Source organism: Rhincodon typus, chromosome 35, assembly GCF_021869965.1.
Source record: "Rhincodon typus isolate 14 chromosome 35, sRhiTyp1.1, whole genome shotgun sequence".
Lineage (NCBI taxonomy): Eukaryota > Metazoa > Chordata > Chondrichthyes > Orectolobiformes > Rhincodontidae > Rhincodon > Rhincodon typus.
The window spans coordinates 4,670,788-4,687,892 of NC_063366.1; the positions used below are offsets into that span (position 1 = coordinate 4,670,788).

Sequence of the window (17,105 nt, forward strand, 5' to 3'; positions counted from 1 at the left end):
CCACGTCGAACGCCTTACTGAAGTCCATATAGGTCACATCCATCGCTCTGCTCTCATCAGTCCTCTTCGTTACTTCTTCAAAAAACTCAATCAAGTTCGTGCAACATGATTTCCCATAAACAAAGCCATGTTGACTATCCCTAATCAGTCCTTGCCTTTACAAATATATGTAAGTCATGTCCCTCAGGATTTGTTCTCACAACTTGCCCACCACCCGATGTCAGGCTCACTGGTCTATAATTCCCTGGCTTTTCCTTACTACTTTTCTTAAATAGTGGCACCATGTTAGCCAACCCCCGGTCTTCCAGCACCTCACCTGTGGCTGTCGATGATACAAATATCTCAGCAGGGACCCAATAATCTCTGTCCTTGCTTCCCACAGAGTTCTGGGGTACACCTAATCAGATCCCAGGAATGTATCTACCTTTGTCTTTTAAGCCATCCAGCATCTCCTCCTCTGTAATATGGACCTTTTTCAAGATGTCACTATTTAGTTCCCCACGTTCTCTATCTTCCATATCCTTCTCCATAGCAAACACTGAAGCAAAATACTTGTTTAGTATCTCCCCCATCTCTTGCAGTTCCATACACAGGCGGCCTTGCTGATCTTTAAGGGACCCTATTTTCTCCCGAGTTACCCTTTTGTTCTTAATGTATGTGAAGAATCCCTTCGGATTCTCCTTAACCCTATTTGCCAAAGCTATCTCATGTTCTCTTTTTGCCCTCCTGATTTCCCTCAAGTATACTCTTACTGCTTTTATACTCGTCTCGGGATTCACTCGATCTTTGCTGTCTATACCTGATAGATGCTTCCTTCTAATTATTGACCAAAACCTCAATTTCTCTAGTCATCCAGCATTCCCTACACCTACCAGCCTTGTTCTTCACCCAAACAGGAACAAATTATCTCTGGACTCTTGTTATCTCAGTTTTGAAGGCTTCCCATTTTCCAGCCGTCCCATCACCTGCAAACATCCACTCCCAATCAACTTTTGAAAGTTCTAATTCTGTCAAAATTGGCCTTCCTCCAATTTAAAACTTTAACTTTTAGATCCATCTATCCTTTCCCATCAGTATTTTAAAACTAATAGAATTATGGTCACTGGCCCCAAACTGCTTCCCCACTGACACCTCAGTCACCTGTCCTGCCTTATTTCCTAACAGTAGGTCACATTTTGCACCATTCTATAATTTATCAATGATGTGCAAGACACCTAATGTCACTACCATAGCGAATTAAAATTTTTAAGACTCAATCTGTAATATTTACAAATAACAAATGTTCTGTAAAAGCCAGGAATGAAATACTCATGCCAAGTTAAAAATTACTTTCCACAAACCAACAAATCTAAGAAGTTGAACATAATTTTAAAACATGTCAGGAGAGGCCAGCTGTAGCTTGACATATGTGGGGAGCCCTGGATGCTGCCAGTCTCCTAAATGACCATGTGCAGGAAGCGCTGCCAGCTGCAGGAGCTGGTGCTCTGGGTTTCAGAGCTTGAGTAGCAGCTGGAGACACTGGTGCAGCTGTGAGGCTGAGAGTTACGGGGATAGCATGTTTTTAGAGAGGAGATCACACCATAGCTCAAAGGACTAGTAGAAAGAAGAGAATGGGTGACCACCAGACAGTCCAGACCATTTTGGATGCTGGTGTGGTTGCTGGTACCTCGGATGAGTGCAGTCAGAGCCAAGGAAGCAACTTGACTGCACGTGTGTGTGTGTCTTGAGCAAAGGATGGTATGTTACCTCCTTGGTGCCAGGGTCATGAGAGTCACTGAACGCTGCAGGGCATCCTGAATAATGAGTTAGATATTTGATACGTTAGTACCAATGATATGGGTAAAGTGAGGAATGAGGTCTTGCATCAAGAATTCATGCAGCTGGGCAGTAGATTAAAAAAAACGACCTCAATGGTCGTAATCTCTGGATTACACCTGGTGCCATGTGCTAGCAAGCATAGAAAGAGGAAAAGAGGACAGATGAATGTGTGGCTCAAGAGTTTAATGCAAGAGGGAGGGTTTTAGATTCCTGGATCACAGGGACCACTTTTGGGGAAGGTGGGACATGTACAAATGGGAGGGTCTGTACCTCAACCGCACTGGGGCCAACATCCTTGCAAGTAGGTTTGCTAGGGTCGTTGGGAGGTGTTTAAACTAGTCTGGCAAAGCACTACAATATAAAAATACAACTCCCAAACTTCTCTGTCCGGTCTCTGACATTATCTATGCAGTCTTTCACAGGTATTTATCCAAGGCTGGTATTGTGGCTTTTACTCTACTAGCCTTAACTGTCTATGTCTCATTTGTTATCCAGTATTTGTACATCCGTGGTTCCCATTTACATTCTATTACTGACAATATGCCAAAAGCATTAACCCGTCCAGAATTTGAAGATTGCTTTGAATGTTGCTAAGAGTTTTCTGGAAGTGGTAGATATAACAGTGGATTGTTTGAAATCTTTGACTTAAACTAAACTAAGAAATTTAGCAGATAAATTTAAGGTAAAAGTAAAAGCAGAATCCTGTAAGGATGAGATGATTCAAGTAATTAAATAACACTTAGAATTGGAAGAAAGAAACCTGAAATTGTGATGTTATTCCTGAAATTAGTTAAGATAGAGTTAGAAATGACAAGACTTATTTCAAGAAGACAGAAACAGAGAGATATACAGCTATGATACGTTGAAATGAAAAGAGAGATGGAATTAAAATAACTTAAAATTCAAAGAGATAGGGAAATTAGAGAACATGAGCCAACCATGAAACATTTAAACAGCAAAGAAAGATAGAAGAGTTACTAGTTTTAGAAAATAGACAGAAAGATACAAAAGTAATAAAGGAGAAAGGTTTGAACCAAAAAGTGATAGAGAAGTTTACAGCTTTTGTTGTGATTAGACTGGATACACAAGAACCAGTTGCAGTTAAATAGACCAAATACAGTCGTTGGAAAGTCTAAAGATTCTGCAGAAAAGGAGCATCAAAAAAGATAGTAGGTATTAAAACTGTAGTGGTAGTACAGAGAGAACATGTTTCTTTAAAATGTAGCAAGAAAGGAGAGATGGTTCAGAGCAGTCATGAAAATTCTTCTTTGAATATTGACAAAGGGAATCAGAACAGGTTCTGAGTAGTTTATTCCAAGAGGTGGTGGTATTTTCTCATGTCATAAATCAAGGAGGTAAACAAATAAAGATGTTGAGAGATGGTGGAGCAAGTCAGTCACTGATGCTAAGGATACTATTTTTCTTCCACAGGGGTAAATGAAGGAAAAAATATTAAGTGGTGCTATACACAGAGGTTACAAACCAGTCTGATTGTACAGCATGGGAGGATGGGGTAAATGGAGAAGTTGTACTAGGAGCAGTGATACAAATTCCCATAGAAGAAATTGAATTTATTTTGGGAAATGACCTGGCAGGTTCAAGAACATCTGCTTCACCAAGGATGATAGAACAACCATCCTTGAATTGTTCCAGGAGGATCATCCTGGGTTGTTTTCTGACTGCGTTGTGACTTAATCTCAAGATCGTAGAATTAGTCTATGAAAGAGGGAGATGATTTGGAAATTCAGCAGTCTGATGCAATTTTTGAAAATGTAACAAATGATGGCCAAGTGGTTAAGGTGTTAGATTTGAAATCTAATGGGGTCACCCATGCTTGCAGCGTATTTCAGTGCAGTGATTTACTGCATCCTGTCGCCCTGTGAAACTGTGAGCAGTTCTTTTGCGGCTGTACAGGACATTGGTGAGGCCACTTTTAGAATACTGTATTCAATTTTAGTCTCCTGCTATAGGAAGGATGTTTTTAAACTTGAAAGGATTCTGTAAAGATTTACAAGAATGTTACTGGGATTGGAGGGTTTGAGCAATAGGGAAAGGTTGAATAGGCTGGGGTTATTTTCCCTGGAGGGAGGCTGAGGGATGACCTTAAAGAGCTTTATAAAATCATAAGGGACATGGAAAGGGTGAGTAGCCAAGGCTCAGGGTGGGGGAGTCCAAAACTGGAGGGTATAGGTTTAAGGTGAGAGGGGAAAGATATAAAATGGACTTGAGGGACAACTTTTTCATGCAGAGGGTGGTGCATGTATGAAAAGAGCTGTCAGGTGTTGGAGGCCGGTACAGTTACAACATTTAACAGGCATCTGGATAGATATATGAATGGGAAGGGTTTAGAGAGACATGACCAAACGCAGGCAAATGGAAATGGATCAGTTTAGGATATCGGGTCGGCATAAGGGGCTGTTTCTATGCTGTAAAACTCTATCACTCCTAAAAGAGACAGAGGCTGGTATGTTTAGCCCATCTTCTTTCATAGAAATGTAACAAACAGATTTGGAATTGGAAAAGTTACACCAAGCAGCCTACTCAGAAACTGAATGAGAATTGATACTTGAAAGTTATTATTTGAAAAACAAAGACTTAATCAAGAAATGGAGATCACTTCAAATACCAGCCAATGAGGAATGGGCATTAGGCCTTCGGTGGTGGTTCCGTCTGAATATCATGATAACATTTGGCTCACAAAATTCCAATGGCTTAGGTATCAGGGAAACACAAAATATTAAAACATTTTTAATGTCCAGGATTACATAAAGATGTAGTCAAATTTTGAAACCCTTAAATAAATCTGCGCCTTTAATTCCAATAACAGCTTTTGAACAACCTTTTAACAGGAATCTGATAGATTATGTAGGGCCCCTACGTAAAACCAGGAATAGAAACCAATATCTTTTTCTACATGAGTTACTGAAACAGTGTCTTTAGGGAAAGGTGCAAAAGTGGTAATGGAAAAATTAGTTAAATTTTTTACAAGATATAGATATGTTCTAATAATATTTGTACACAAAATGAGAGGACCACAAAAATAAAGAGAAATTGATAAGTTCAGAGACTATGCTTCCAACCTACGCTGTGGGGTTCATAGAGAAACTGACCAATATATACTAAAAAGCTTTAGAAGCATGCTCAATAGATAACAGAAACAAAACCCAAAAATGTCAAAGTATGAGATGTTGTTGTGGGATAGATTTTGGTGGCAGTTACCTGGCTTTGGGAACCATTAAAAGCAATGTCCGCTGGATCTTACCAAATCAAAAAGAAACCCAATGCTATGAATTACATAGTGAGTACTCCACATAAGAGAAAGAATCAGACAGTGTTGACTTGTTAAAAAGACATTATGACAGGGATGATAAAATTGTACTTACTGTAGTAAAACAAATAAGGAGTAAAATAGAAATATTAAAACAATTGGATAATGAATAAAAAATTGAAAATTCAAAAGTTGTTCCCCCAACAATTAGGTTGGAAAATATGGAGTTGCTTAAAAGGTTATGCTCAACTTCTAGAAAATGATTGAAGTGACTTACAGAGGCAATTTCAGAATGAGAAATCAATTTGTGGGAATAGACCGAGAAAAACAGTTTTGACTGTTCATGATATTAATGTGAAGGGCATATGTTATTTGTAAAATAAGACTGAAACAGACTGTATTCAGAGAGATTACGTCAAGTGAGGGAAAAGATTAAATTCATGATGGACAAAGGCATTATTGAACCAAGTCATTGTAACTGGAGCTCCCCTATTGTGATGATGCCGAAATAGGATGGGTCAGAAAGGTTTAGTACTAATTATCGCAAAGTCAATGTGATAACAAAGAGGACTCATCCTATTCCATTGAATGAATTTGACTAGTACGATTTGTCACAAAAATTAATTTGCTAAAAGGAGATCTTCAATTCTGTTGACTGATAGAGCCCAGAGATATCAGCTTTTGTAACGCCAGATGAACTTTATCAATCCAAGTCATGCCTATTGGAGTGGAAAATGCACCAGCAACATTTCAATGAATAACTAGTAAAATAATTGGAGGACTACATGACTATGATGATTTGGCTGTTTTAGTCAAACCTGGGGAGGACATTTATACCACTGACTGAACTGTATGATTGGCATTTTGTAGCCAATTTGGTCATAGATTTGGCTAAGAATGAATTCACCAAACCAAAGATGACTTATTTGGGCCACAGCATGGGACAAGGCCAATGTAGCACCAAGACAAGTGATTGTAAAGGCTACTTTAAATTTTCCCATGCCTTGAAAAAAAGTGAAATTTTCCAATATCACAGAATCCCTACAATGCGTAAAGAGGCCCTATGGCTCACCGAGTCTGCACTAACCCTCTGAAGAGCATTCCATCCACACCCAAACCACCACCACCACCGCCCCCCCACCCCTGCTCATCCCCATAACCTCATGTGGCTAACATTCCTAGTATACATATCCCTGGACACTTTGGGCAATTGAGCATGGCCAATCCACCTATTCTACATATCTTTAGACTGTGGGAGGAAACTGGAACACCCAAAGGAAACCCACACAGAACCAGGGGGTACCACAGTGTGGAGCTGGAGGAACACAGCAGGCCAGGCAGCATCAGAGGAGCAGGAAAGCTGACGTTTCGAGTCGGGAATGTCCAAACTCCAGACAGTCAACCAAGGTTGGAATCAAACCTAGTTCCCTGGCGTTGTGAGACAGCAGTTCTAACCACTGAGCCACTGTGCCACCCAGATGTTGCCAAGACATGATTTTATTGAATTAGGAGAAGCTATTGAAAACTGGTTGTCAATACCAGCAACATCGGTTGTGGGCTGTTTTTCTGCAAGATAAGGAGATGGGAATCAAATGGCCTGTCAGTTACTTTTTGAAGAAATTGGCCATATATCAGCAAAAATAATCACAGTTTATAAAGAGACATTGAGTCTTGTATAATTCTGCATAATTTTGAAATATACATCAGTATCAATATGGCAGATGGTGTTATTTATATAGACCACAATACTTTAATTTTATTGTCTGTGTATATGATGGGGTTTAATAATTAACTTGAAAGTATTTCTCTCGCCGTGGTGATTTCTTCTAAAAATAGTTTGAGAAAGAAAAAGTGGGAAAAAAGTGGCCTGCTGTGTTCATCCAGCTCTACACCTCGTTAGCTTTCCTGCTCCTGTGATGCTGCTTGGCCTGCTGTGTTCATCCAGCTCTACACCTTTTTATCTCAGAGAGACTTCCTGGATGGTAATGGGAGTTTTGTTTCGATAGGGTTGTTTTAAGAGCGAACAGAATGTAGTTGAGCATTTCAACAGTTTAAATTGGAAGGATCAGAATTGATTTATCATTGCTTGATAACAGCTCGAGCTTAAATATGCTCTTCAGTTTCAGTTTGCAGAATTCTTGGCTGAAGCTGGATATGTGAAGTTGCTTCTGAGAAAGGAAGCTAGTTTAGAACTATTAAGAAATAGGTTACCTCTCTGTAAGGAGTTTAGTTTTAAAGTTCCAAATCAGAAATGTTTAATTAAAACTCTGAAGGGGTTACATTAAGCTGAGAAAATCTAAGTTCAGTTGTGTGAATACTCAGGCAAAAGGCTAACAGACTCTGAACTGATTCTTTCCACTCCAGTTGTTAAGTCAATTCAGATGTATTGGATTAGAGAATATGTCTGGTATTTAAGTACTGTAAAAGGGTGCTTTTGGGATCAATGAGACAGTGTTTTACCATGTATTGGAAAATTTTTAAACTTGTGTTATATATAAACAGTTTGGTTAACTATTTTATCTTTCCTTTTGTGCCATAAACTTCAGTTTGTTGGAACCAAATCTGCCACATTGCGTGTTCATATTTCAATGAAAAACTACCTTGTTAAAAGCAAGTTTAAAAGCAAAAGATGGTCTATCAAGCAAGACTTTAGTCAGGGATCTGACTTGTCCAATAATAACGTCTGCGCTTAACATTTGTGCTTCACTTCCAAATGAAATCTCAACAAATTAAGAAATATCCTTTGTTAATGTTTTGTAGTTGATTAGAACTAGTTGAAATGTTCACAAGCAAAGACAATATCCAGACTCTCTTTCTCAGTCTGTGCACATTGTTATTCAGTGCATGTTAACACTTTGGATACAAACCCAACGTGTTACCCTCACTGCATGGGGGTTGCTCCAAGTCCTGTGTCACTGACATCACACTGCAGGGTGGCTCCATTGTTGACATCATAATCCCTCAGCACTGGTGATGTCATCACTAGGTGTTTGATGGGAGTGAAAGCTGCTTCTTGTTCTACGTCCCAGTCCCACTGAACACCCTGCACCGTGAGACTGTGTACACCGTTACACACTGTGAGGATGGATTGGGCAAGAACTTGGCCAGGTAGTTCCGATACGGATTCACTGATATTCCAGGAGGTCCAATAAGTGTATGAAGGCTTCATTAAAGAACTTAGTCTGAAAGGGTTAATACCCCGTGCAAGTTCTGTAGTGTTCAAGACAGTCAGAGACATCACAAAAGCTTTATGTAAAGATTACCCTTCAGATGTTACTCCCCTATGTGGATCCTCTAATGGAATAGCATCACCATGACATCGAAACTATTTGTTGCACACATCATGTGTGTTGTGTCTGTGCACAGAGTTCTTTGACTGTGAGAATTAATTATCATTGATCTCACACTTGAACAATTTCTCCCCTGTGTGAATGCGTTGGTGTGCACGGAGACTTGATGCGGCTGAAAATGATTTGTCACACATCTCACACATAAACGGTTTCTGCCTTGTGTGGATCCTCTGATGGAGTAGGAGACTTGACGACCTGGAGAATGCTTTGTCACATACCTCACATATGAATGGTTTCTCCCCTGTGTGAATGCGCTGGTGTCTGCGCAGGGCCGATGAATCTGAAAATGATTTGTCACAGACTTCACATGTGAATGGTTTCTCACCTGTGTGAATGCGTTGGTGCACACGGAGGAGCGATGAGTGAGAGAACGACTTGTCACACACTTCACAGCTGAACGGTTTCTCCCCAGTATGAATACGTCGGTGTATGTGAAGGTTCCCTGACTGGGAGAATGATTTGTCACACACCTCACATGTGAATGGTTTCTCTCCAGTGTGGGTGCGTTGATGTCTGCGGAGGTATGATGAATCAGAGAATGATTTGATGCACACCTCACATGTGAATGGTTTCTCCCCTGTGTGAGTGTGTTGGTGCATGAGGAACTTTGATGACTGTGAGAAGGATTTGTCACATACCTCGCAAATGAATGCCTTTTTCCCTGTGTGAATACGCTGGTGGTTCACAAGGTCTGATAACCGCACAAAGTCCTGGTTACACATCTCACAACTGAATGGCTTTTCTCCAATGTGAATATGTTGTTGGTGCACAATCATTGATGAGTGTGCAAAGTCTTTGTCACTCACCTCGCACTTGAAGGCTGTCTCTTCCATTAAGTTATCGCTGTACAACAGATGCAATGTGTGTGATATTAAATCTTATAATTCTGTGGAGTGCTCCTCATACACCTCTCACTCAAACAGCTTCTCCCTGGAGGAATAAGTCAGTGGTTCGTGAGGTTCGATGAATGATTGAAGCTGTCACCACACTTGGAACCACTCACACTTCTTCCCAGCCTCACCCTGACCGATCACCCACAGTTGAACCTTCAGAAAGGTTGGTTCCGATGGAAGGCTCCACACCACTGACCAGTTTCAGATCTGATGATATGTCAAAGCTCCCCTGACGTGAGTGATTTCCAGATGATGGTTTCACTGCCCAACCTTCTCTGTGCTGAGCAATGCTGTGAAGGAACTGGATGTCTTCCCACAATTGTGCAGTTGTTCCTTGGATATTGGTCAGGATCTATCCACAGTGTCTATCCTCACTGTATTCTCTGGTGTAGTACAGTGCAAATCCTTCTGTAAAACAGGAAAAGGAAACTTGATTTATATCAACAATATTGGCACCATAGAGTCTCATGGCTTCAAGTCAAATAAGTTCAAGGAAAACTACCACACCCCTTCCAAATGACGAATGAGTCATTCACTATGTTCATCATTATGAGGGAGGTAGACTAAGGACAGATCCAAAACCGGGTGTCCATGAGGCAAGGTGAGCCATCAGCAGCTCCAGGATTGTATTCCACCACAATCTCAACAGTCCGATACAGCCCTCACTTTGTGATTATCATCAAACTAGTAGATAAACAGGTCAGGAACAACACTGGCGATACTGCAGAGTTCAGGTTTGAACAAAGCACAGGTCACAATTGAATCTGTTTCCGTTATCCTGTCAAACAATGTGTTCCCAATCAAAGTTATGTAAACACTTTTCTCTTCAATTCATCACTTATTCTTCTGTCAATCATCTTTTATCTGAAACCTCTCTTTACCAATTAGTGTGCCATTTGAAAGTTTCTCTTTATTTGCTCTGTGTAAACACTTGACAGATTAAAACATCTCTAACAAACCACCTCAGTTTCTTCTCGAAGAGAAACAATCCCACCTTCTTCAGTCTATCCCCATCATCGTCAAATCTTTTCTATTCTCTCTCCAACATTGTCCAGACTGAAAAACAGCCCTCCATGAGTAAAATTCAGTCTACAGATCAACAAGTGTTCTGAAGACCAGGCATGCAGCATTCGAGTGGGAAGACCTCGACCTGTACAGAAAATCAGCTATGACCTCTGCAAATCCATCAGAGATGCCAAGAGGCAGTGCTGGACCAAGTTAGAGATCCAAAACAATCAAATGGACACCTGCCGCCTGTGGCAAGGCCAACACAATATAGCGGATTACAAAATGAGCAGAGCAAGATGGCAGACAAAAACACATCCCTCCCTGACGCACTCCATGCTTTCTATGCAATGGTTCAAGCAGAAAGCTAGCGGCCCCCGACAGCCCTGGGCACACCTGTTCCCTCTGTCACTGCTAACGTTGGTCTTCCTGGGAGACAACCCAAGAAAAGCGATGGGATCGGACGGTGTCCCCGGCCAAGCACTCGGACCCTGTGCGGACCAACTGGAAGAGGTATTCACCGACATCTTCAACCTCTCCTTCCTACAAGCCGAAGCCCCTACCTGCTTCGAGAAGACCACCATCATCCCTGTACCGCCCAGTGGCTCTGACCTCAATAATCATGAAGTGCTTTGGGAGGCTGTTCATGACCCACATCAACTCCAGTCTCCCAGTCCGGCTCAATCCGCTACAATTTGCCTACTGACGTAGCAGGTCCACAGAGGATGCCATATCCCTACCCCTACACACATCCCTGGAAAATCTGGATAACAAAGACACCTACATCAGATTCCTGCTCATTGACTGCAGCTCCACCTTCGACACTATTACATCTCCAGGCAGATTTCAAAACTCTGTGACCTTGGTCTCGGCTCTGCCCTCTGCAACTGGATCCTCAACTTTCTGACCCATAGGCTGCAATCAGTGAGGATAGGTAACTGCACCTCCTCCACAATAACACTCAACACTGGAGCCCCCTAAGGATGGGCCCTCAGCCCCCTACTGCACTCCCTGTATACCCACAAGTGTGTTGTCAAATTCCAAACAAATGGCATCTACATGCTTGCTGACAATACCACTGTGTTGGGATGGTTATCAAACAACAAAAAGTCAGAATACAGAAAGCAGATAGAGGGCTTAGAGAACAACCTCTCTCTTAATGTCGGCAAAATTGAAGATCTGATCCTTGACTTCAGAAAGAAAGGAGGAGAACACACCGATGTCAATGGAGCTGAGGTTGAGAGTGTGGACAGCATCAAGTTCCTTGGAGTGACGATAACCTGTCCTGGACTTCCTACATAGGTGTGACAGTCCAAAGGCATAAGAACGCCTCTTCTTCCTCAGGCAGCTCAGAAAACTTTGTCCATAAGCTCTCTCACCAACTTCTACAGATGCACTATTGAAAGTATACTGTATAACAGCCTGGTATGGCAACTGCTCTGCCCAGGACCTTATGAAACTAATGAAAGTGGTGTGCACAACTCAGATTATTAGGGAAGCCAACCTTTTATCCATGGACTCCATTTACACGGCTCGCTGCCAACATCGCCAAAGACCCATCGCAATCCGATAATGATCTCCTACAACCTCTTCTGTCAGGCAGAAGGTACAGAACCTTGAACACATGCACCAGCAGGTTCAAGAACAGCTTCTCCCTGCCATTATTAGACTGATGAATGGACTGTCTAACTTCAAATAATGTTAATCTAGTTAAATGTTGAGTTTGCCTCACGTACATCCTATGCAGCATAAACTGTATGCCTTACCCTGTCCAAGATTTTTTTCACCCTATGATCTGTACGTCCTTGATCATTATGATCTGCCTGTGTTGCTTGCAAACAAAGTTTTTCACAGTACTTAGGTATTGGTGACAATAAATCAAATCAAATCAAATCTTCAGTTCCATATGATAGTTGAATGATCAGGAAACAGGATGGAGCAGTCCATCAGACATTTCTCTCTATGACATCAAACTGTAGTTCCCTCCACCCACAAAGATAATCCAGACCAGTATCTCAATGTGAAAGCTGCAGTATTGTCTTAAAACACAAGACAAAGAGTGAGGCATCGAGATACACACATAAAACTCAATATAATCCTGAATCAGGGACCTGACTACTGTTCTGCTCAGGAACAACAAAACTTTCTATGCCACCCTTACCATCATAAAAGGCCCCAAAATGCTTCAAGATGCATTATCAGACAAATTTGACAGTGAGCTATGTAAGGAGATATTAGAGAGATGATCAAATGCTTGAGCAAATGTTTAAAGAAGTATCTTAAAGAAACGGACAGTGCTGGAGGGATTTAATGAAAGAATTCCAGAGATTACGGCCCAGGAACCTGAAGGAATAGACATCAAATATAAAACAATTAAAATCACAGATTCTTGAGGGACAAGGGGCCTTAAGAGAGTTAAAGGACTCAGTTGATTATCACCTTCCCTCAGGAGGTATCATGTTTAGTTTTCAGTCAGAAGGCTGTGAGTTCAAGTTCCATTTATGACTTGAGCACTGAGGCTAACACTTGAATGCAGAGAACCACAGAAACATGATAGCACAGAAAGAGGGCATTCAGCCTATCATGCCTACCCATGCTGAATAAACTAGCTACTCATTTGAATTGCCCCGACCTGCACCACAGCCTGGCAGGTTTCAGCATTTCGGTACAGATCCAGATTCATTTTAAATGAGTTGAAGGTTTCTGCCTCACCCACCAATATGCACAGCAAATTTCATACACACACCACCCTCTGGGGAAAGATCTTTCCTCATCCCCTCTAATCCTTCTATCAATCCTCTTCAATCCATGTCCCCTAGTAACTGACCACCTCACAAGGGAATATAGGCCTTCCCTCTCTGCTCTATCCAAACCCCTCAGTATTTTGAGATGGTAAGAACTGCCGATGCTGGAGTCAGAGACAACACAGTGTGGAGCTGGATGAACACAGCAGGCCAGGCAGCATCAGAGGGGCAGGAAAGCTGACACTTTGGGTTGGGACCCTTCTTCATTTCTGAAAATGCTGCCTGGCCTGCTGGGTTTCTCCAGCCCCTCAGTATTTTGTATACTCAGTTAAGTCACCCTTCACTCTTAATTCTAAGGATTGGTGTAGCTGATCAGTTCTGGCAATATTACTGTAACAAAATCCTTTGCGCTCTCCTTAGAACAACTATGCCCTTCCTGTAATGTGGTGGTCAGAACTGTACAGAAAACTCCAGCTGTGGCCAACCAGTGCCTTATGTAATTCCAACATTACATTCCTGTTCTTGTATTCAGCACTTAATGAAGGAAACTATCCCATATGCCTTCTTTACCAACTATTCTACCTGTCCTGTATCTTCAGGGATCTGTGGATATGAACTCCAAGATCTCTCGCTTCCTCCATGACTCTCAATATCCTCCATTTATTGTGTATTCCCTTGCTTTATTTGTCCTCCTCAAATGCATAACCCCACACTTCTTCACATTAAATTCCATTTTCCATTTTTTTGCCCACTCAACATCATCCTGCACTCGACACACATTCTTTTCACTATTAACAACATAGCCAATTATTGTCTGCAAATTTCTTAATTATGCCTCCTGCATTTAAGTCTAAATCATTAATATATATCACAAACAGCAAGGGGTTCAATACTGAGCCCCGTGGAACATTACAGGAAGCCACTTTGTATTCGCAATAATATCTGTTAATATTACATTTAGTTTCCAGTCACTGAGTCGATTTTTGATCTGGCCGTTATCTCATTGCTGTTTATGGAACCTGCAGTATGTTACAACAGCAACTACACTTCAAAATATTACACATTTTCAAAGAGCTTTGGGACATCTGGTGGTCATGAAAGACTTATATAAATACGAGACCTTATTTTCTTCTTGACAAAACAAACAGTAATTAAGATAAAGAAGTTTTATGTGCTTATGAAAAATGTTGGATAAAAAATATAACTGAAAACCAGGCTGAAGAGAGAACAATCAATGGGGTGGTGAAAAAGCAAATAGGAGAAGGAATGAGGGAGTATGAAGAGACTGGCAGCTGACAAAAAAGGGAAACCTTAAGTTTTCTTTGGCCTGTGAATAGAAAAAACGGGCAGTAAAAGGAGGACTGGGGCCAATTATGGACAAAAGGGATATTTTCCATGGAGCCACTATTAACCACATGCTTTGTGATACTGCCCACTCAATGAAGAAAGAGGAGGAAATTGTCTTGTTTAGAAGGTTTCAGCATTGACCGGGGTAAGTAATGGATAGGCTGCCTATTCTGCCTGAACGAGATACATCCAAAAATACTAACAGCAGTGAGAATTAAAATTGCAATATTGTTTCAGTCCTCCTGAGACTCAGGAAAGCATAAGAGGACCTGGTGATTTTGCAAATGTTATGCCATTGTCCAAAGAGAGGATGTAAGGATAAGCCCAACCGATATAGGCCAGTCAGTTTAACTTCAGTGTTCGGAAATCTCACAGAAACAATCGCTCAAAATAGAATAAATAGACAAATGAGTAAATGCAGTTGACTAAGGAGACCCAGCACTGACCCATTAAGAGAAAATCATGTTTAAATAACTTACTGGTGTTTTTTGATGAGGTAACAGAGAGAGTTGATGAGGACAATGCTGTAGATGTGGTCCACACTGACTTCCAAAAGATGTTTGATTCAATCCTATACAAAAAAATTGTGAGCAAAGTTAGAGCTCATGGAATAACATAGACAGTAGCAATGTGGATACAACATTGGCTGAGTGATAGAAAACTGACAGTAATTGCTAATGGATGCATTTCTGGGTTGGGAGTAAGGTTTATACTGAGGTTTCCAAGGATCAGAATTAGGCCCAGTCCTTTATATTAATTACCCAGGCCTTTGAGTACAAGGGAGAACTTCAAAATGTGCAAATGATATGAAACTTGGAAGCATTGCAAACTGTGAGGAAGACAATGCAGAACTTCAAAAGCACATTGACAAGTTGGTGGAGTGAGCTGACGGATGACAGGGGAACAAGTGTGAGGTGATGCATTTTGATATGAAGAACATGGAAAGACAGCATAAAATGAAGGATGCTACTCTAAAGGGGTTGCAGGAGCAGAATTGGAATTAGAGTGGACAAAAGGTGACAAGAAGACAGTAGCAAATAAAGCTCACAGTATCCTTAACTTTATTAACAGGATATAGCATAGAAGGGGTTATGATGAAATTACACTAGACACTACTTCTAGATGGAATATTGCATTCAGTTCTGGGCACTGAATTGGAGATTGTGCCTGAGATTTAGAAGAATACTTCCTGGGATGAGGAATTTCAGTGAGGAAGTTAGATTGGAGAAGTTGGGATAGTTCTCCTTGGATAAGTGTAGGATGAGGAGAGAGCTGATCAAAGTATTCAAAATCATGAGGAATCTGTACATAGCAATTAGGGAGAAAACCATTCCCATTCATGAAAGGATTGAGAATGAATGGATGCAAATTTAAAATAATTTGTAAACAAAAAGGAAAAGTGAAATAAGAAAACGTTTTCACACAGCAAGGAGTTAGGAATGCTTGAGAATCTGGTACACACAGGTTCAACCAAAGCACCCAAGCAGATTATAAAATGGTTATTTTAAGAAAGAATATTGTGCAGGATTATACAGAGAAAGCAAATGAATGGGACTAGGGGAGATTATTATTTGGAGATCCAGTGCAGATATAACGGGCCGAATGTCCTCCTTCTGCACTGTAACAATTCTGTGACTCTGATTGTGTGAGGAGATTACAGAGTGAGGATGGTGAAGATCTTGGAAAGATTTTAAACGACACCCAACATCCAGATCCCAATTTACAGAGAAAACTGACCACAGAATAATAACCAGCTCCCAAAACACACACACAACTCAACACCAGGAAATCAGTATGAATCCTCAGACACTCTGCACCTCCCACATAATTACACCCTGCCTTCTCGTGTTCAGGAATGATCCGTCAACAAAACTCAGCCTGGAAATCAGAAGGGAAATGCTTCCAATAAACACACTCAATATCCAACACACAGCTCCAGTCAAACAGTTCAGCACAAAGCACCGAGTAAACAGCTCTCTCAGCTGGATCTTCTCACACAGCATAAGGGACATTTCCACCCCTGATTGCCCACAGGATAGTCAGACTGCCTGAAGATTGGTGTGGATATTATGGGATACAATTTGTATAAAAGCTGCTCCTTCACTCACCATCTCCTCACTTGGTTTTCAGTCCCTATAGGAAGTGAACCAGCTCTGGAAGAGGAAGAGGAGAGAATTGGCAGAGTGGGTGGATTCTGATTGACGTCTCTCACAGTCAATCCAAATATTTCTGCAGCTAAACGAGTTTCCTGAAGCTTGGGAAACTGACCGGTGAAATGGAAGTGACATTGAGCAGCAGATCAAGTGGGGATTTAAACTTGTCATTGTCCCCATCTGAATAAAACCTCACTTATTGCAGCTGCTGTCTCAGTTCCCCTGGTAAATGTTTGACAGAGATTTCTAATGTGGGAATAGTATTCTTCATCCTCAGAGACTTTCAAACTGACAGCATCAGTGTGGGATGTGTATCCTCGGATGTGTTTGACAGCAGATCAGAAGAGGAAGACCCACAGTATCCAAGGCAGTGATGATGTGCAGTGGTAGGATCAACACGTATACATGAGGTGGTAGGGGGTGGACAACTGACAGAGGGACATAGACTCATAGAGTAATACAGCATGGAAACAGGCCCTTCGGTCCAAACTGGCACCATGCTGACCATGGTGCCCACTGAGCTAGTT

General features: G+C 41.3%; 1 protein-coding gene across 1 annotated transcript in view; it reads right to left on the reverse strand.

Annotated features, from left to right (window-relative positions):
- The window catches only part of LOC109936040 (zinc finger protein 91-like), a 58,955-nt gene extending 42,381 nt beyond the window's left edge, over positions 1–16,574 (reverse strand). The window contains exons 1-3 of the mRNA XM_048616855.1: positions 16,534–16,574; positions 14,905–14,996; positions 8,494–9,737 (exon numbers count right to left, since the gene is read on the reverse strand). Of these exons, the coding sequence (XP_048472812.1) occupies positions 8,494–9,269 (776 nt within the window). The 5' untranslated portion in view covers positions 9,270–9,737; positions 14,905–14,996; positions 16,534–16,574. The remainder of the gene's footprint in view (positions 1–8,493; positions 9,738–14,904; positions 14,997–16,533) is intronic.
- Positions 16,575–17,105: the final 531 nt, after the last annotated feature.